Source organism: Rhinatrema bivittatum, chromosome 1 (assembly GCF_901001135.1).
Source record: "Rhinatrema bivittatum chromosome 1, aRhiBiv1.1, whole genome shotgun sequence".
In the NCBI taxonomy this organism is placed as follows: domain Eukaryota; kingdom Metazoa; phylum Chordata; class Amphibia; order Gymnophiona; family Rhinatrematidae; genus Rhinatrema; species Rhinatrema bivittatum.
This window is the reverse complement of record NC_042615.1, coordinates 247,209,441-247,231,368: the sequence shown is the minus strand read 5'-3', so window position 1 is coordinate 247,231,368 and position 21,928 is coordinate 247,209,441. Positions and strand designations below refer to the sequence as shown.

The window sequence follows — 21,928 nt, the reverse complement described above, 5'->3', positions numbered from 1 at the left end:
AATGGCAGATGAAATTTAATGTGGATAAGTGCAAGGTGATGCATATAGGGAAAAATAACCCATGCTATAATTACACAATGTTGGGTTCCATATTAGGTGCTACAACCCAAGAAAGAGATCTAGGTGTCATAGTGGATAACACACTGAAATCGTCGGTACAGTGTGCTGCGGCAGTCAAAAAAGCAAACAGAATGTTGGGAATTATTAGAAAAGGAATGGTGAATAAAACGGAAAATGTCATAATGCCTCTGTATCGCTCCATGGTGAGACCTCACCTTGAATACTGTGTACAATTCTGGTCGCCGCATCTCAAAAAAGATATAATTGCGATGGAGAAGGTACAGAGAAGGGCTACGAAAATGATAAGGGGAATGGAACAACTCCCCTATGAGGAAAGAATAAAGAGGTTAGGACTTTTCAGCTTGGAGAAGAGACAACTGAGGAGGGATATGATAGAAGTGTTTAAAATCATGAGAGGTCTAGAACGGGTAGATGTGAATCGGTTATTTACTCTTTCAGATAGTAGAAAGACTAGGGGGCACTCCATGAAGTTAGCATGGGGCACATTTAAAACTAATCGGTGAAAGTTCTTTTTTACTCAACACACAATTAAACTCTGGAATTTGTTGCCAGAGAATGTGGTTAGTGCAGTTAGTATAGCTGTGTTTAAAAAAGGATTGGATAAGTTCTTGGAGGAGAAGTCCATTACCTGCTATTAAGTTCACTTAGAGAATAGCCATTGCCATTAGCCATGGAATAGACTTAGTTTTTGGGTACTTGCCAGGTTCTTATGGCCTGGATTGGCCACTGTTGGAAACAGGATGCTGGGCTTGATGGACCCTTGGTCTGACCCAGTATGGCATTTTCTTATGTTCTTATGTTTGTATTTATACGATGTTAGGCTCCATATTAGGAATTACCACCCAGGAAAAAGATCTGGGTGTCATCGTAGACAATACTTTGAAATACTCATCTCAATGTGCAGTGGCTGTCAAAAAAGCAAATAGGAATTATTAAGAAAGGAATTAGAATGACATAATACCTCTGTATCACTCTATGGGAGATGCTATAAAAAATATATGGTTGAATTGGAAAAGTTACAGAGCAGGGCGACCAAAATGATAAAACAGATGGAACAGCTCCCCTATGAGGAAAGGCTAAAGAGATTATATCTATTTATCTTGGAGAAGAGATGGATAAGGGGGGTATATGATAGAGGTACATAAAATCTTGAGTGGAATAGAACAGGTAAATGTGAATCAGTTATTTACTTTTTCAAATAATACAAAACTAGGGGTTACTTTATGATATCAGTAAATAGCACATTCAAAACAATTCAGAGAAAACAATTTTTCACTCAACACATAAGCTCTGGAATTCATTGCCAGAGGCTGTGGTAAAGGCAGCTAGCATACCTGGATTTAAAAAAAAAGGTTTGGGCAAGTTCTTGGAGGAGAAGTCCATCAATTGTTAACTCGATAGACCTGAGAAAAGCCACTTCTTATTCCTGGGCATCAGCAGCATGGGATTTACCTAGTGTTTGGGATCCTGCCAGGTAACTGTGACCTGGATTTGTCACTGTTAGAAAGAGGATACTGGGCTTGATGGCCCCTTGGTCTGATGCAGTATGGCAATTCTTATGTTCTTATGTTTTAAGGCACAATACAAAGATGCAAGAGCTACAAAATCAAGTTCTATAATAACTGTGTATTTTTTTCAGCTATGGTGCTTGCTAAGTCTATTTTGTCTGTCTCCATAGCTGTTCTGGAATTTCTCTCCTACTTATTCTCGCTTGCTTTTTCTCACCTTTACCCTTTCTCACTCTTTACCTATTTAAAATAATTTTTCCTCTTGATCGCTGATTACCTTATTTTACTCTACTGTTTATTTTTTCTCACTTCCGCTTCCATTTCTCTTTCTCTCTTTTCATTTGTATTTGAGCCAGAGTATGAACTGAGGGTCCAGGGAAGGGAAAGAAATAGTCTAACTCTTCTATATTTAACTTGCTTATGCAGGATCAACTTAACACAGTTGATACACTGTGTTGACACACTGCTGCCAGTATTCAAATAGCGCTGATCACCTTTGCCCTCACTATGTCACAGGGGCCAACCGTCGGTATCTGTGACATAGTGAGGGCAAAGGCGATCAGCGCCATTTTGAGTACTGGTATCGGACGGACAGCTTGCAGGAGATCGCTCCTGGACCCCCGCTGGACTTTTGGCAAGTCTTGTGGGGGTCAGGAGGCTCCCTCAAGCTGGCCAAAAGTCCTTGGGGGTCCAACAGGGGTACCGGAGCGACCTCCTGCACTCCAGCCGTCCAATGCCAGTACTCAAAATGGCACCGATAGCCTTTGCCCATATTATGTCACAGGGGCTACCGGTGCCATTAGTCAGCCCCTGTCACATGGTAGGAGCACAAGATGGCGCCGATGGCCATGTGACAGGGGCTGACCAATGGCACCGGTAGCCCCTGTGACAAAGGCTATCGGCGCCATGATGAAACCGGCACCGAGGGTGTGAGTGCAGGGGATGGCTACCGGACCCCCCGCTGGACCACCAGGGAGTTTTGGTAAGTCTTGGGGGGGTTTCAAGAGGGTGGGGGGTTTGTTTAAATTTTTATTTAGGTGGCCGTATAATTCGGCGAAGATTCGTGTATTCGTGGGGAATCGCGATATGTTTCGCTTCCCCACGAATACTACGAATAGTGCAATATACGTTGCGGATCGCCAATACGGCGAAAACGAATGCATACCCCTACTTGCCACTACAGTCCCCTGGAGATCAAGCATGCACACTGAAAGCACAAGGAGTCACAAGATGGTGTGCCTCATTCTTGACTGAGGACCAAATGTACTAGTGGGTTTTCACAGTCTCAAAATTAGATAAATTCCCTGCTTTATTCAGATTCAAAGCACCCAATGCTGCCTTGTGAATGAGAGCAAGTGCTCCAGTTTCCACGTGTCATGTCCACTCTTAATCTCCTCCATTTTCTGTCAGACTGAGACACAGCCACCTCCATTTTAGCAGCTGGTCCCATTCTACCCTCGGCCTTTAATCTTCTCTCTCACAAAGAAAACTAGCACTATCACAGCTAACCTGAAAAAGTCACAATGTTTACTTTTCTCAAATCAGCGGTGGTGAAGCTGCTTCCTGCCATTGTGGTGATGTTGGGGAGGGGGGGGAATGATCTGAGAAGAATAGCAGGAAAAGGCACAGAGAGCCACTGCCACAGGTAAATGAGGAGAAAGGAGTGAGCGGAGAGTCTCAGAAGAGGCCCCTACTATGTGAAAAGAGCTTCTAGTGGGCCTCCTGCTACCAATACAGCCACGTGATTGGCCTGACTGGCCCTCTGGGATATGCCTGAACACTTGATAGGCCAATCCATCCCTCTCCTAAGCCTGAAAAATTTCAAACCTCTAAATTTAGAATTTCTTATTCATATTTATTAAAATGTAAGCATTTTTTTATAACTTAGGCTTTAGATTAATTTTTGTTTTAGAACATTATTTTACTGTATTAATGTTTAAACTACTTTTAATTACTTCTTCATTTTTTATTACTTTTAAAATAACACTGTTTTTTTTGCTTCTAGTATTTAAAGTTCTATGTGTGCTGTTCTACATATATCTGACCTGAATGCAAATTTTTCACATTAGGGACATGAGTTATTTCCCCATTTATCTATATAGTGCTATATTGAAATATACCATAACTCAACTGAGTAATTGGCACATTCTTCTAAAAACATTGTGCTACATTTAAGTCCCTAATATATTTATCAGTGTTAACTGTCAGAAATGGATAATTGGATATATATCTTTTAGACTCAATCTTATCTTATATTTTGGCAATTTACTGAAGCTACACGCTAAACAATTTCTGACTTCTCATTGTAATTCATAGCTTCTTTATTCCGTACAGGCTATTATGGCACAACTCCCCCAGGAAGAGAAAGCTAAAATTGCTGAGCAGGTAGAGATTTTCCACCAAGAAAAAAGCAAGCTGGATGCTGAAGTGGCCAAATGGGATGACAGTGGAAATGACATTATTGTATTGGCTAAGCAAATGTGCATGATCATGATGGAGATGACAGATTTTACAAGGTAAGGTAGGCAGCTGGACACAATGAGTTTCTAAGAATTCCTTACAATAATTGAAAACTTCAGTATTACTGGGTTTTTTTCAACAAAAATGTCAAACATATTAGATCATCATGCATCTTATTTTCATTTCTATTTCATTATAGACAGGATTCAAAACATGTTACACTTATTTGAAAATAGAACTTAATTTATGAGTTCTCAATGAGATAAATATAAAAGAAAACTAAGGAAATAGAAAATAAAAAATGTCAGTAAAGCACCTTACTTAGGCCTGGATTCATCATTCTTCGCAGAATGATGAATCCTGTGAAAACGGGGGGCGGGCCTGCGAAAGCCCACAACCTTTGCCCCATGGCAGAGCGATTTTGGCGGCCACGGTGTGTCAGCTGCCTGCTTTCGCACTGAATAGCGCCACCATGAAAGGTGGCGCTATTCGCTGCGCTACTGCCGACGATAACATTAGTAACCTTATCACCGGCGGCGAAATCACCACTGACTCTGCCCCTCCCCGCCCCAACTCTGTCCCAATCTAATTTGCATGATATCGCACGCGAAAAGGCAGTCATTTTCTAAGCGTTTATCGTGTGCGTTAGGGCGTTTATCGTGTGCCTAACCCCTATCGCACGCGAAAAGGACCTTTTCGCATACGATAGGATTCAAATACACTAGAGTGGAGGAGTCGGGGCGGGGAGGGACATTATTGCTGGCAGTAGCGCGGCGAATAACACCTCCTTTTATGGTGGTGCTGTTTGTGCGAAAGGCTGCATGCGGCCAGCGAAATCGCACCACCGTGGTGCAAAGAATGGTGAATCCAGGCCTTAAGCTTCTATTACCAATGAGAGTTTGCGAATACCTTATTATTTATGAGGACTCTTTTATCAGAATTAGTAACAATTTTTGTTCCGTCTCTTAGCCTTCTTTTAAATTATGATATTAAACATATTGTTGTGTAGTCCCCAGAAGGAATCTAAGCATAACAAACAGTCTGCTCTTCTGATGTTTGTTCTCCTCTGCAGGACCCAAGAAACGTACAGTATCAAAGTTCCAATCTGGTAATCCTTCAGCACACACAGCACTAATAGTGAAGGCCTGAATACACAGAGAATAGTTCAAAATACACAGTTCCTAAATGCAGTATGGTAGGGCAGCTCTCTCTTTAACTGTCAATAAATGCTCAAGGAGAAATGTATAAATACACAATTCAAAATGTACTGGAGAAGGACAACTCTCTCTATAACTGGCAACAATTAAATGCTCAAGGAAGAATTGAAAGATGCAGTTCAAAATGTACTGTAGTATCCTAAAGCTGTTTTTCAGACATTGGGAAGAGAGATTTCTGAAAGTGAAAGTGAGAGAATTCCTAGATGTTGCTAAAGTCTCTCAACAAACGTGCAAGTAAACATTTTTGTTAAAACCAAAGGAGCTACGCATAAAAACGTAGCATATATTGTAGTCATTTTCAAAAGCCCATTTATGTGCATAAAGGGCTAGATTTTAAAAGCCCTGCGCGCGTAAATCCTCCTGGATTTACGCGCGCAGGGCACTCGTATGCTGGCACGCCTATTTTGCATAGGCCGCCGGCGCGCGCAAAGCCTCGAGACGCGTGTAAGTCCCAGGGCTTTGTAAAAGGGGTGGGAGGGAGCATGTCCAGGGGTGTGTACGGGGTCAGGGGGTGGTCCGGGGCGGGTCTGGGGGCGTGGTGACAGTTCAGGGGAGGGCGGCCCCGAGTCCCCCGGCACTGCGGCCTGTGCCGGGGGATGCGAGGTGGCGCGTACAAGTTACTCCTGCTTCAAGCAGGCGTAACTTGCCCAACAAAGGTAGGGAGGGGGATTTAGGTAGGGCCGGGGGGTGGGTTAGGTAGGGGAAGGGAGTGAAAGGTGGGGGACGTGGAAGGAAAGTTCCCTTCGAGGCCGCTCCGATTTCGGAGCGGCCTCGGAGGGAACGGAGACAGGCTGCGCGGCTCGGCGCACGCAGGCTGCCGATTTTGCGCAGCCTTGCAAGTGCCGACCCCGGATTTTATAAGATACGCATGGCTACGTGCGTATCTTATAAAATCCGGCGTACTTTTGTTCTCGCCGGTTGTGCGAACAAAAGTACGCGCGCGCATACTTTTTAAAGATCTAGCTCAATGTGTAAAACCTTTTGCCAATTCAGCTCAATGGAGTGAATTTTCAAAGGAGTTATGCGAATAAAAGTAGCAATTTTTGAAAGTGCATTTATGCATGAAAAACTCAGTTTTACACATGAATCCTTTTGAAAATTACCTCCAAAGGTTCTTCAGTTGGGATGGCGGGGGGGGGGGAGGGGGGGCATCATTTTTCCTTAAGTTCCCTTCTAAATGCTTAGTTAGACCTAAAAAATCTTTCCTATGTTTTGTTTCTATGAACCAAGCCAAATGACTCATTTTCTAAGTGATAATAAACTTAGGATGCTTAGTTAAATGACCTCTCTCTTTATTAAGTATTCCCACTAATTATATTGTTAATTTCTCATTACTTTGTTTAAAAATTACCTGGGATTGTGGTATGCTCCCCTCAATGGAGGACTGGTAATGGTTATGCGCATGCATTTGCTTTTTCTTTATTTCTATTGCTTCAGAGATTTTTTTTTTTTTTATCATAGATACTTTTTCTTATCAAGGCTTCTTGAAGTATATATATATTTTTTTTAATTAATGAAAAGTAAATTTCAACATATACTAAAATAGGACAGCTTTCTCTATAACCACCAACAAATGTGTTTTAGAGCTGTTTAAGCTTAGATACTTGATTATGAAGGTCAGTAAAAATTTAAATTAAAATAAATGCAGTTCGAAATAGACCGGCCTTAATCAGTCTCCATTCCTTCCAGGTCTACTTCCATTTCATCTTCTTCTGACAGTGGCTGCCACTCTGTCTCTCCTACTTGGGAAATAAATCCCAACCTTTCCTCTGTTTCAATCCAAATGGTATCCTCACTTATTTTGTGAAGTTGGAGGCTCCATCCCTTCTCCCAGGTGCTCCACCCTTAGTGCCCCATAAATCCATGGGTATGCTAGTTTCTTTCAGAAATGATGACTTTACCATCTTCTCTCTGCTCCAGGGTTTATCCTGTCAGATTATGTATCCTATCTATGGTAAACTGACTCTCTTTTCCTAGACTCTGAGTTTCTAGTAAATTCTATGTTTCCTCTGTCTTGTCCTGACCTGTATGAGAAGGTAAATACAAGTCTTGTGACACACAAGTGTGGTTCAGGGAAATCTTGACTTTATTCTCTAGGAGGTTTACTATTTTGCTGTGGAGATGGTTCTAACTTACCACATATAATAATCCAGATATATTTAACAGCCCAGGAGTAGGTAACTCTAGTTTGCAAGTGCCAAGAAGCAAGTCTAGGTTTTAGGAAATCCATATTGATTGTGTATGAGGTATATTGGTATGGACTGTTTCTAATGTATGCAAATATATCTTATACATATTCATTATGGATATTTTGAAAACCCTGTTCTGTTTGTGGCACTCCAGGACCAGAGTTGCATACTCCTGCCATAGCCTATGTGGGTGTTTTATATATGTCTTTCAAAAAAGGATATCACATGTCTAATAATGTATCACTGTTCTTATATATATAGATACAGAGGTAAAGTATTAAGCTTATTTACATCCTACTTATCAGACAGGCAGCAATCTGTTCAGTTTGCTGGATCCTTCTCTTCACCCTGGATCCTAACTAGCAGGATACCATAGGGATCCATCTTGTCACCCATTCTTTTCAACATTTATCTCAAGCTACTGGCTCAACTGATTTGGTTTCTGAACCTAAAATTCAACATCTATGCAGATGACATACTATTTCTCATTTGCATAGAACCAGATCTACAAACAGCAATGAGAAAACTATCTGCATTCCTTACAACCATACAGGACTGGGCAGCAAAAAGCAAGCTTGAACATGAACAATACATACTTTCTTGACAACCAGCTGAACCTAAAAAAATTCATCAACACTACACAAAAGACTGCTACTTTAAACTCCAAGTTATAAAACAATTAAGTCCCCTTCTCCAACGACTTTCATACAGTCCTCCAAGCCACACTATTCTCTAAAATCGACTATTGCAACACTCTTCTCCTAGGCCTCCCCACGACTACCATTAAACCCCTCCAAATGCTCCAAAATGCGGCAGTCAGAATCCTCACTAATACCTGCAGAAAAGAGAACATTACACCTATCTTCAAAGATCTCCACTGGCTCCCAATCCATTTTAGTATACTCCATAAGAGCCTTACTATTATTCACAAGACACTTCACAAACAGGATATCCATTGGCTAAATGATTTCTTGCACTACTATATATTGAACAGACCCGTCAGATCCGCTTACAAAGGATCCCTCTATATACTCTTCCCCCAAACTTATCCACTACATTTCCACAAAAGAACGTGCACTCTCCTTAGCGGGACCTTCATTATGGAACTCTATGCCCCCAGACCTACGCCAGGAACACTGCACCCAGACCTTTAAAAAAAACCTAAAAACTTGGCTGTTCAAACAAGCCTTTTCATAATCACAACCCTCCATTACCGCACTTGCCATTGCTCGTAACCCTTCCCTCCCCCAGTTATAATTACCATAGTACTTCTATTACCCTCTCATAATCAAGTAATAACCAATTGCACTTACCACAGCAATATTATCCTCGCATAATCGTCACTTCACCCCTATTCCCGCCCCACGTAGTCTCTCCGCCAGCCCATTACTTCCTTCTACCCTTTTAGTCTATCTAAACTTTTTCCCTCCCCCTGTAGTCTCCCTGCCGGCCCATTATTTCCTTCTACCCTTTTAGTCTATTTAAACCTTAAGTTTATCTGTTAACATTCTTTTGCCTACACAATTAGCTTAATTAGGCCTTAAGTTATCTATTACCACTTTCTACTGTCCTCTCAAATTGCTATCTGTCTCCTCCTACTCCCTGTTCCATGTAACTTTGCTTTCCTTTTTCCAAAGTTATGTTTTCCAGGTCCATGTAAACCGATGTGATATGCTACATGAATATCAGTATAGAAAAGTTATAAATAAATAAATAAATAAATAAATAAATAAATAAATAAATACTTTCTGTGGGTATAAAAAGCAAATGGCGTGCCTCCAATATGAAAATCCTTTTTGGCAACTATGAATTCTCTTTAAAATCATAATCATTGAGCCTTAGGATCCTGCTGGATTCAAAGCCATCCATGTTACCTCACACCTAAGCACATTTCAAAAACTGTCTCTACCATCTACACTGGCTATGCAAATCCCACATGAAAACATCTTGCCTGAATTACTTCAACCCACTATACAATACAATAGCCTGATAACAAAAGTCCTTCATTGACTTCAAATAATACCAAATGCCACAGCATGCCTTCTCACCTAATTTACTAAAACTTCACTGACTCCCAGTGCCACACAGGTTCACATTTAAAACCCTATGCCATACATTCATAGAAACATAGAAATGACGGCAGAAGAAGACCAAATGGCCCATCCAGTCTGCCCAGCAAGCTTTCACACTTTTTTTTCTCATACGTAACTGTTTCTCTTTGGCCCTTAGTAACCTTTTGGTTCCAATTCCCTTCCACCCCGCCATTAATGTAGAGAGCAGTGCTGGAGCTGCATCTAAGTGAAGTATCTAGCTTGATTGGTTAGGGGTAGTAACTGCCTCAATAAGCATGCTACTCCCACGCTTATTTGTTTACCCAGCCTGTGCAATTCAGTCATTGTTGGTTGTTGTCTGAATATAAATCCTCTTTTCTTCACCCCCCCTGCCATTGAAGCAGAGAGCTACGCTGAATGTGCATTGAAGTGAAGTATCAGGCTAAATTGATTTGGGGTAGTAACTGCCGTAACAAGCAAGCTACACCCATGCTTATTTGTTTACCCAGATGATAAAGAAGATGCCCGTGGAACCCCCATGCTAATAGGATACTATGCCGAAGTCACATTATTAAAGCTAACTTGCTGCTGACGTCCGATCAAATATGGCTGAAACCATCGAAGTATCACACCTCTCACCCCCAACTCACACAGTTTCATAAGTAAACTGACATGAGGAATGCTGTCAAATGCAGAATTAATATCCATTTGTTTAAGTATTCCAGATCATAAGTTGTCCATAAGTTGTTCATTTAATAATGAGACTAAAAAGTCTCCATCCAATATCCTTTACGAAAGCCAAATTGATCTTTAAGTTATATTTTATTGTCTTCTAAAAAAAATCCTCCAACTATATCAATTCAACACCCACTTTTCCCAAACTTTTCTTAAAGATTGGATACTAGGTGATGATTAGACAATGCTGCATATGATTCAGAGTTACTTTTTAATACAGGTCTGTTATTGCCTGCTTAAATGCATTGGGTGCTTTGCCTGTAAAGACTGATTAACAATGCAAATTAATACAGCACTAGTAACAGGAATTATAGACTTCAAAATTCCAAATGGACAAGGATCTACTTTGCAATTCTTTAGCTTAATCAGAAAACAGTCTTCAAACTTCTGCTTGATAAAGGGACAAATGTGTCCCACTTTACAGCCTGACATCCATCGTAAGTACTCGGCTGCAGTGCAGCAATTGAGACTTTCATCAAGGAACATAAATTTTGTACTTTTTCTGGAAGTAAACAGCAAGCTTATTACTTGTAGACAAATAAGTAGTCTTTCTTCTCTGACAACTTCACAAATACTTTACTTCAGAAAATAACTCCAGTGGTTTATTAATAGAATTTTTAATTAAAGATGAATAGTAATTCTTTTTCATGGAATTCAATAATGCTTTATATGTTACCATGGCTAGATCATATTCTTGTTTATTGATCTCGGAACCCCACTCTCCCCATTTTCTTTTCTTTGATGTAACAATTTATGATTCTTTATTAATTCTTTAGCATACCAAGGAGCATGATTCCGATGTGTTTTCCTACATACTACAGACCTTGGCGCTGCAGCATTTTATATATATATATATACTGCATCTGATGAATCAAACATCTGATAATTTATGTCCATACATTGGACTTAATCTTCATCAATTCAGACCTCACTCAAACCTCCCTGCCTCTTTGCTCCCCTATCCCATGGTCAGACCACCAGATGATCACTACGGAACTACTCATTAAAGAAAATCCAGCGGCCGCATCTAAAACTACAATCAATTACAGAAAACCTTACACCCTGGATGACCTCAGGTCTCATTTATCAACAGAACTGGTGAATCTTGATCTCTCCAATGTAGATGCCGCTCTCACCTCCTGGCACAACAGCACAAACAAGGTAGCAGATATATTATGCCCTTTAAAAACAAAAAACTTAGACCCCTCCAACAAAAACAAAAAACCTTGGTTCACACAGGAACTGAAAAACATCAAACAAGAACTAAGACGTAAGGAACACTTGTGGCGCAAGAGACCCTCCCACTCAACCCTAACGGACTACAAAAAATACATGCACAACTACAGAAACTCCATCCTCCGTACAAAAAAAGACTACTATGCTAGTAAAATTCATAATTTTATGTTTGATGCCAAAGCCTTGTTCTCCTATGTCACAGAGCTCACGAAACCCAACTCTCCAGCAATCCCAGATTGCGAAGCGCAATCTAGATGCTCTGAACTGGCACAATTTTTTGAAAATAAAATCCTCAAGCTAATAGCCCCTCTGAATTCCCCAAACACAAGACCACCGTCACCCTTCTACTTCGACTCAAACCAGGAAGCAAACTTAAAAGCCTTCGAACCTACCACTTCACTTGAAATTGAATCCATTCTCAAAAAGATGAAGCCATCTTCACACCCAGCTGACTCTATTCCCTCAAAATTACTGCTAACCGTACCAGAAACCATTTCTGGTACGGTTAGCAGCCAAGCCTCTAGCAAAGATTATCAATTGCTCTCTAACACAAGGATCAGTACCTGATATCTTGAAACTCGCAACCCTTAAACCTTTACTCAAGAAACCTAACTTGAACCCCACGGACCCAGCTAACTACCGCCCCATTGCTAACCTTCCTTTTGTCGCCAGACTTATGGAAAGAATTGTGAACAAACAACTGTCGGATTACCTAGAGGAACATAAGATTCTAGCTCTCGCCCAATTCAGTTTCCGCAAAGCTCTCAACACGGAATCTCTTCTCATCTCTCTAACGGACAAAATCCTCACAGGCCTCGATAAAAAGACCCCATACCTGCTAGCACTACTCGATATATCTGCAGCTTTCGACACGGTGAAGCACTCCATCCTCATCAACCGCCTCGCAGACATTGGAATATCAGGTACAGCCCTGGAGTGGTTCAAGTCCTTCCTCAATAACAGGAAATTCAAGGTCAGAATCAGCAACAAGGACTCGCACCCTGTAAATGCCACTTTCGGAGTTCCCCAAGGATCTTCTCTATCCCCCACTTTATTCAACGTTTACCTCCTTCCGCTCTGTCAGCTTCTCACAAAACTAAAGGTTACTCATTTCATTTACGCAGATGACGTTCAGATCCTGATACCTGTCAAAGAATCAATCACAAAAACGCTCACTTTTTGGAACAGTTGCCTACAGTCTATTACCACCCTCTTTACTAACCTTAATTTAGTACTCAACACATCTAAAACGGAATTACTAATCATCGATCAAGAGGACAACAAACATGCTCGGACACTCCACAACCTCTCTTCACTCCAAATATCTACTACCACTAATGTAAGAGATTTGGGAGTAACTATAGACAATCGGCTGAATTTAAAAAAATTCGTCAACAACACAACAAAAGAATGCTTCCATAAATTATGCATTCTAAAAAATCTGAAGCCCCTCCTTCACATGCAGGACTTCCGAACAGTTCTCCAAGCCATCTTATTCTCAAAAATAGATTACTGCAATGCTCTTCTAATCGGCCTCCCAGCTATCACAACCAAACCATTGCAAATGCTACAGAATTCTGCAGCAAGAATATTGACCAACACCGGTAGAGGAGACCACATCACTCCTGTCCTTATGTATTTACATTGGCTCCCTATCAAATACAGAATTCAGTATAAAGTGCTAACTATGATCCACAAAACGATTCACTCTCTAACTTCCCTCGAACTATCCTTCCCCCTGCAACATCACTCAACCTCCAGACCAATGAGAACAACATACCTAGGTACACTCTATGTTCCCTCGGCCAAGTCAGCTCTCAAGAAACGAGCATTCTCAATTGCAGGACCATTACAATGGAACAATCTGCCCTCGGAACTCCGAACAGAACCCTGCCTGCGGACGTTCAAAAAAAAACTGAAGACCTGGCTCTTCTCAAGAGCATTTACTTAAAGTCCCATACCTGTCCTTACTTTTTAGAACTTAGGTTCAATCGTGTCTAACTGATCGAAGTTCCCCGTAACCTCTATAATGTACTCCCTGTGCTGATTATCATGTTTTTCCCTTTTTCGATATTCCCTATATTCCACTCGTTATGCTTGTTCAACTACAGTTCTACTCTAGTACAATTTTGTTAATTATGTTCTTATTGTTGGCTGTACAAGGTTTAGTTAAATTATGTTCTTATTGTTTGATGTAATTTCCAACTGTTGGTTCACTGTAAACCGAACCGATATGTACTTGTACATGATCTTCGGTATAGAAAAGTATTTAAATAAATAAATAAATAATTATAATTGTGTTATAAATTTCTCTAAACACTAATACAATATTTTAAAACAGCAGAAACATCAAATAACACCCAAGAATTCAAACTAATAAATATTAAAAAAAAATCTCACCTTGAGATCATGGTGGTTTGGAGGAGGAGGCTGCACAAACTTTATCCTCACTCATACACAGATACCCATTTATACATTTTCATTCTATCACACACACAGGCTCTTATACATGCTTCCAGGCTCTTATAAACACACATTATATGTATGTATGTTACATATGCATGTGAGAGTCTATATGTAACACATAAGCTCTCTCACAAACACAATGGCTTTCTCACACACACATGCAGTCTCTTTCTCGTACACACATACAGACTCTATCTCACAACCTCTCTCTCTCACATATACACAATATATATGTGTGTGTGTGTGAGCCTGTATGCAAGCCTATGAGCATGTGTATGTGCATGTGAAAGCCTATGTGTGATATACATGCCCATGCTCTCAAACACACTCCCTCTTTTTCCCTCACACACACACACACACACACAGGCTGTTATATATACACACATTATATGTGTGTCAGAGAACCTTTCTGTGTATGCATGGATGTGAGAGCCTATATGTGACACATAGGCATTCTCACACACATACACATACATGCACACTCTGTCTGTCACACACACACACACACACACACATGCAAGCTCTGTCTCTCTCATAGAAAAGCACATACACACATACAAGATCTGTCTCACAGAAACACATGCACGCAGGCTCTGTCTCACACACACATACACAAACATGCAGGATCTGCCTCACACAAACACATTTGCACAAGTTCTATTTCTTTCACACATACCCACACACATGCACAGGCAGGCAGGCTCTGTCTCTCTCCCTCACACATAAGCAGGCAGGATTTGTCTGACTCTCACACACACATGTAGGCTCTATCTCTCTCCCATACAAGCTCTGTCTCTCTCTCACACACACACATGCAGACAGGTCTGTCTCTCACTCACATATACACACATGAGCATTTGTGTACACTGGCTGAGGGCCTCCCCTTCTCCTATTGGCCTTTTTCTATAGCCACCAGCAAGATGAGCTCCACTGGCAGCCACAGGATCCTCTATTTCTTCAGCTGGCTTCCCTCCTTCAGCCACCAGTGGAATAGGCCCCACCAGAGGCTGCTGGGTCATGGTATGGGTCCTTTTACATTTTTTTGGAGTGGTCAGTAATCAACACAAACTTCTGCTACTTCAGGGCCAAGCTCATGACTTACCGTGACATTGGCTCCTCGCAGCAGGAGATAACATTTGCTGAAATGCGACTCCTGCTGCTGGTTGGTGGTGGTGGGAAGTGGATGGAAGCCAGGAATCGCTTGGGTGATAGCTATACCTGATCTGATATATTTGATTTATCCCCCATAATGATGTCCCCTTAGTCTTAGCACCCTGTGCAGTTTCATGGGTAGCACACACCTAAAGCTGGCTATATCTCTAAGTTACTTTATTACCCTTTTTCATTATATTATTTTAGTTTTGCCAGTGAATACGGTCTTCTGAAAATTGTTTATAAGCACATAAGGACATAATTTATGCTAAACTGGGTCAGACCAAGGGTCCAATAAGCCCAGTATCTTGTTTCCAACAGTGGCTAATCCAATTCACAAGTACCTGGCTAGTACCCAAACATTAAATAAATCACAAGCTACTATTGCTTATTAATTACCCTAACAGCAGTTTATGGATTTTTCCTCTAGGAACTTATCCAAACCTTTTTTTAAACACAGTTACACTAACTGCTGTAACCACATCCTCTGGCAATAAATTCCAGAGCTTAACTTTGCACTGAGTGAAAAATAATTGTCTTCAATTTGTTTTGAATGAGCTATTTGATAACTTCATGGAGTGCCCCCTGGTCCTTCTATTATTTGTGTTATGGTTAATGGTGTTTGGATGGATCCTTGGACACTGTGGCAGCTGACCATGCCTACGGGGGGCAGTCCCATGAGGGGCCATGGGTGTCAGACTAGACTCTGGACACACAAACACAGATTTGAATCTTTTATTAAACAGTTTGAATGACCACCAGAGGTGGCGGTAGTGAGTAGTGGTTGTAGAGCCCGGCTGAGCGCGTCTCTCACAGAACGCTGTAACAGCAGATCCTCTGTAGAGCAGTGCTGTAGTGGAAAGAGACTGAGAGTTATGAGCACACAATAAGAATAACATTCAGAGTCCCAATGTAGAAAGTAGGAGAAGCTCCAAGACAGGGAGAGCAGGCCCTCGAGGAGCGAGTACCTGATCCCTTAGAGCAGAGAGACTCGGAAGCGTTGTACTCACTTAGTGGTAACAGAGATTCCACTAGACGAGAGGTCTGGCACCAGAGCAGAGAGCAGGCCCTCGAGGAGCAAGTACCTGGTTCCAGTGAAGCAGTACTGTGGAAAGAGATGGCTTCTGTACTCCCTGATGGTAACTGTAGGTTAGTTCTTCCAAGTAGAAGGGTAGAGGTTGCAAGCACGACTCAGGGAACATGGGCCCTCGAGGAGTGAGTACCGGTTTCCTGATAGCACCTGAAAGAAGCAAAGAGGCCCCCGAGGAGCGGGTACCCCGTTAGAGACCCTGAAGGGTAGTAAGAGTTCCAGAAAGCGCTGGAGTGGCAGAGTAGCTTAGGAACGGAGAGCGAATCCCCTCCGTAAGAATCCTGATGCTAACTCAACGAGCTAGCAAATACTGTAGGCAGATATACCCAGAAGTTGTGACATCAGAACAGGGGGATGCCCCTGAGGTTCGCGCCAACGTAGAGTTAAAGATGAGGGCGGCGTGCACGCGCACGTCCTAGAGGTACCTTGAAGGAGAATGGCGGGAGGCAGCACCAAAGCCACTCCGGGGACGCTGGAGAGAACGGCAAGCAGATGCTGCGGCTGTCATCAGTCCAAGGTGAGCGTGAGGAGCTGGAAGTAGAGAAAGGTAGGCGGGGCAAAGCCGTCGAAGACTGACAGATGCAACAATTTGAGAGAGCAAATATCCAATTTACATTCACTTGTTCAAGTCCTTTCATGATTTTATGGACATTCATTATATCCCCCCCTCAGTCGTCTCTTCTCCATACTGAACAGCCCTAACATCTTTAGCCTTTCCTCAGAGGGCAGCCATTCCATGCCCCTTATCATTTTGGTTGCCCTTCTCTGCACTTTCTCCAGTGCAGTTATATCCTTTTTGAGATGCAGTGACAAGAATTGCACACAGTATTCAAGGTATGGTCACACCATGGAGCGATACAGAGGCATTATAATTGCCTCCATTTTATTTGCCATTCCCTTCCTAATAACTCCTAACATTCTCTTTGCTTTTTTGATCACCACAGCACACTGAGCCAACAATTTCAATGTATTATCCACTATGATGCCTAGATCTCTTTTCTGGGTGGTAACTCCTAAGATAGAACTTAACATTGTGTAACTACAGCAAGGGTTATTTTTCCCTGTATGCATTACTTTGCACTTGTCCACATTAAATTTCATCTGCCATTTGGAATCCCAATCATTTAGTCTTGTAAGATCCTCCTAGAATTCATCACAATCCGCTTGAGATTTAACTACTCAGCATAATTTTGTGTCTTCCACAAATTTGATCACCTCACTCATCATACCCCTTTCCAGATCATTTATAAATATATTAAAAAGCACCGGTCCAAGTACAGATCCCTGAGGCACTCCACAGTTTAAATTTTTCCACTGTGAAAACTGACCATTTACTCTTACTCTCCGTTTCCTATCTTTTAACCAGTTTACAATCCACAAAAGGACATTGTCTTCTATCCCATGACTTTTTAGTTTTCGTAGAAGCCTCTCATGCGGGACTTTGAGAACACCTTCTGAAAATCCAAATCCACCACATCTACTGGTTCACCTTTGTCCACATGTTTATTCACCCCTTCAAAAAAATGTAGGAGATTTGTGAGGCAAGACTTCCCTTGTGTAAATATCTTCGTTGGGTGTGTCCCATCAAACCATGACAATTTAAATGTTTTTGTGATTTTATTCTTTATAACATTTTCCATGATTTTTCCTGGTACTGAAATCAGGCTCACCAGTCTATAGTTTCCCGGGTCACCCCTGGATCCCTTTTTAAATATAGGATTTACATTGGCCATCTTCAAGTCTTCAGGTACATTGGATAATTTTAATGATAGATTACAAATTAATTGAAATAGGTGTGAAATTTCATTTTTTAGTTTTTTCAGAACCCTGGGGTGTATACATCTGGTCCAGGTAATTTACTACTCTTCAATTTGTCAATCAGGCCTACCATATCTTCCAGGTTCACAGTGTTTTGGTTGAGTTCATCTGAATCATCACCCATGAAAACCTTCTCCGGAATGGATATCTCTCCAACTTCTTTTTCAGTAAACACCAAAGCAAATAAATCATTTAATGTTTCTATGGTGGCCTTATCTTCTCTAAGTGCCCCTTTAACCCCTTGATCATCCAACAGTCCAACCGACTCCCTCATAGGCTTTCTGCTTTGGATATATTTTAAAAAGTTTTATTGTGAGTTTTTTGCCTGTATGGCCAACTTGTTTTCAAATTCTTCCTTAAGAAATTGCCATGCTGGGACAGACCAAGGGTCCATCAAGCCCAGCATCCTGTTTCCAACAGAGGCCAAACCAGGCCATAAGAACCTGGCAATTACCCAAACACTAAGAAGATCCCATGCTACTGATGCAATTAATAGCAGTGGCTATTCCCTAAGTATAATTGATTAATAGCCATTAATAGACTTCTCCTCCAAGAACTTATCCAAACCTTTTTTGAACCCAGCTACACTAACTGCACTAACTACCTTCTCTGGCAACAAATTCCAGAGCTTTATTGTGCGTTGAGTGAAAAAGAATTTTCTCCGATTAGTCTTAAATGTGTTACTTGCTAACTTCATGGAATGCCCCCTAGTCCTTCTATTATTCAAAAGTGTAAATAACCGAGTTGCATCTACTCGTTCAAGACCTCTCATGATCTTAGCCTGTCTTATCAATGTCTTACATTTAGCTTGCTAATGCTTATGTTTTAGCCTATTTTGTTCTGATGGATCCTTCTTCCAATTTTTGAATGAAGATCTTTTGGCTAAAATAGCCTCTTTCATCTCACCTTTTAAGTATGCCAGTAATTGTTTTGCCTTTTCACCTTTCTTAATGCGTGGAAAGAAGGAAAGATCTACCTTTCTTCCATATCTATTTGTGGCAATTTTCTGTGGTCCTACTCCAAGCCTTTCCTCAGTGAACAATAGCATGCTATTTCCTTTGCTATTTACTGTGCATGTTTTATCATGCACAGTAAGCCTTAGCACAGACTGGCCCCATCTCTAAAGTGAGACTATGGGGTAGTAGTTCAGTAGGGATGTGCAGAGCAAAATTTTATGTTCATATTTTTTATGTCCGAAAGGGGGTCCCACTTGCGGCCAATATGGACATAAAAAAAATCCAATGAGTTGGGTATATGTACATATGTGCAAAAAAAAAATTAAACCCCCTCACCCTCCTTAATCCCCCCCCCCAGACTTACCACAACTCCCTGGTGATCGAGCGAGGAGTGAGGACGTCATTTCTGCAATCCTTGGCGAGAAGCATGTGACGTCGGTGGCACGTCGAGTGACGCGGCGTCACGTGATTCCCGGCTCGTTCGCGCCGGACGGCTCGTTCGGCCCAAAAAGAACTTTTGGCCAGCTTGGGGGGGCCTCCTGACCCCCTCAAGCTGGCCAAAAGTTCTTTTTGGGCCGAATGAGCCGTCCGGCGCGAACTTGCCGGGAATCACGTGACGTCGGCGTCACGTGATTCCCGGCTTGTTCGCGCCGAACGAGCCGTCCGGCGCGAACTTGCCGGGAATCACGTGACGTCGCGTCTGAGTGACGCGGCGCCACGTGATTCCCGGCTCGTTCACGCCGGATGGCTCGTTCGGCCCAAAAAGAACTTTTGGCCAGCTTGGGGGGGGTCAGGAGGCCCCCCCAAGCTGGCCAAAAGTTCTTTTTGGGCCGAACGAGCCGTCCGGCGCGAACGAGCCGGGAATCACGTGACGCCGGCGTCACTCGACGTGCCGCCGACGTCACATGCTTCTCGCCAAGGATTGCAGAAATGGCATCCTCACTCCTCGCTCCATCACCGGGGAGTTGTGGTAAGTCGGGGGGGGGGGGATTAAGGAGGGTGAGGGGGTTTATATTTTTATTTTGGCTCAACAATCGCGATTTCCAACATATCGAACATATCTATGTTCGATATGTGGGAAATCCGATCGTTTATGTCGAATCAATTTTTTAAGTAAAAAAAAAATATGAGTTGCGTTTTACTAATGCGGTCAATCCGAATGCACACCCCTATAGTTCAGTTTGCAATAGAGAAGCACAGAATCAGAAAGGTAATGCAAAGACTACAGTACCTTGCTATCCATGATTAAATTGCACTCCAGTGGATGGATGATATTGTTGACATTGAGCTGTAATTATTTTGGTTCTTTGCTTATAAAATAATATGGTTCTGTATTTCTTATTTCAGTTTACAAATATGGTATCAAAAGAAATGTTTCCTTTATGAAGTGCAATCAAGCATGATATAAATGGAGGATACTAGAATATTGCCTCAAGTTATTTGGCTTTTTTTTTTTTTGACAAGTCTAAAAGCAAACATTTTCTGATGTTTTCATTTTTGTTTTACACTTAGCAGTCACAGTGTTAAGCACTGGCCTGGAAATAACATAATTTTAAAAATATTTTCTATTCCAACATGGTTGTCATCTTAATGAGCACTTAAAAATGTACATACTGTACTATTAACTGTAGTTCATGAACTTGAAGGACCCATCAAACTAAATTGCTGGTGAGGCATTTTGTACAAGAAAAGGAAATATAGCAAACCTGTTCTTTAATCATGCTGCACCATTGGTAGTTAAAAGGCGAAGTAGTAGTAAATTAGGAAAGTGTTCTTATTATAGCACAAAAATCAATTGCAAGACTAGAACATTGAAATTGGTTATTTTAGTGCTTTAATTGAATGGCAATTGCACTATTTTTCAGAGGCAAAGGTCCACTGAAGAACACATCTGACGTAATTAATGCTGCCAAGAAGATTGCAGAAGCAGGCTCAAGGATGGACAAACTAGCACGTGCTGTTGCTGATCAGGTAATGTAAGGGAAACAAATGATTCCTTAAGGTTAATGTGCTACAGAACCAGATCCAGAAGGATATAATTATGTGTTTTGCTTTATGCATGCAGTAATATTTATCCATCATTTAATTTTTGTTATTAAATAATAGGGATGTGTACAGAAAAAAAAATTTCATTTTAGTTCATTAATTTGTTTGCCTCCATAATTCATTTTGTTTGTTTCAAGCAAAAAAAATAAATAAATCTACATCTATATCTATCTATCTATCTATCTATATTACAGAAATATAAGGCAGTACTATACATATTAGTGTTCCTAATATGTATACATACAATAAATACAGAGAGATGGAAACACCATAGAAATTAATATGGATCTAACAAAAATCTGTTTATTCATTTTTCACAAATGAATTAAATAAATCATCACAATATAAGAAAAAACTAGCTAGCACCATATACTAAGAGGTGAAAAATCCCAAAATATCTATATGAAAAAAGGTTAATGATTCAAAGTCTTTATATGGATCCTGTGGAGGCACAGACCCGCTCCAAGCTGTAAGAAAAGAAGTTACTCGGAAATAGATGCAGCACAAATGTTTCTTAAATTAGCTGCTTCACTGGAAAACTGGGTGAATTCAACTGTTCACTGCAGAGGCTGTTGTGTTAAAACAAGAATCTGTAGAGTGTAGAATATTTGCGGATATCCTTGCGGCGGAGGTACACCACTGAACAAACCCCGACAAATAGGCCTTCAGATTTTACGCCAATAGTGGCTTCCTTGAAGGGGGGGGGGGGGTAATACTGTCAAGAACACTGTACAGACATGCTGTGTTGTGCTGTGTTGCTGCAATTTAAAAACCTGATTGGAACTAGACCAGCTTCTCACAACTCATCAAAGGATGTCACGTCGTGACATCTTATAAGATGTTCAAACTCTATTGAATAGAGATGTGAATCTTGTGCCAGATCGTCTTAACGATCAGGTTTGGCTGGGGGGGGGGGGGGGAAA

The 21,928-nt window shown here is 41.3% G+C and overlaps 1 protein-coding gene across 2 annotated transcripts in view; it reads left to right on the top strand.

Moving 5' to 3' along the window:
- Positions 1-21,928, top strand: part of CTNNA2 (catenin alpha 2) — a 2,350,558-nt gene that overhangs the window by 2,192,048 nt on the left and 136,582 nt on the right. For both annotated transcript variants that reach the window (XM_029593361.1, XM_029593351.1), the window contains exons 15-16: positions 3,924-4,105; positions 20,825-20,930. In XM_029593361.1, the coding sequence (XP_029449221.1) occupies positions 3,924-4,105; positions 20,825-20,930 (288 nt within the window). The remainder of the gene's footprint in view (positions 1-3,923; positions 4,106-20,824; positions 20,931-21,928) is intronic.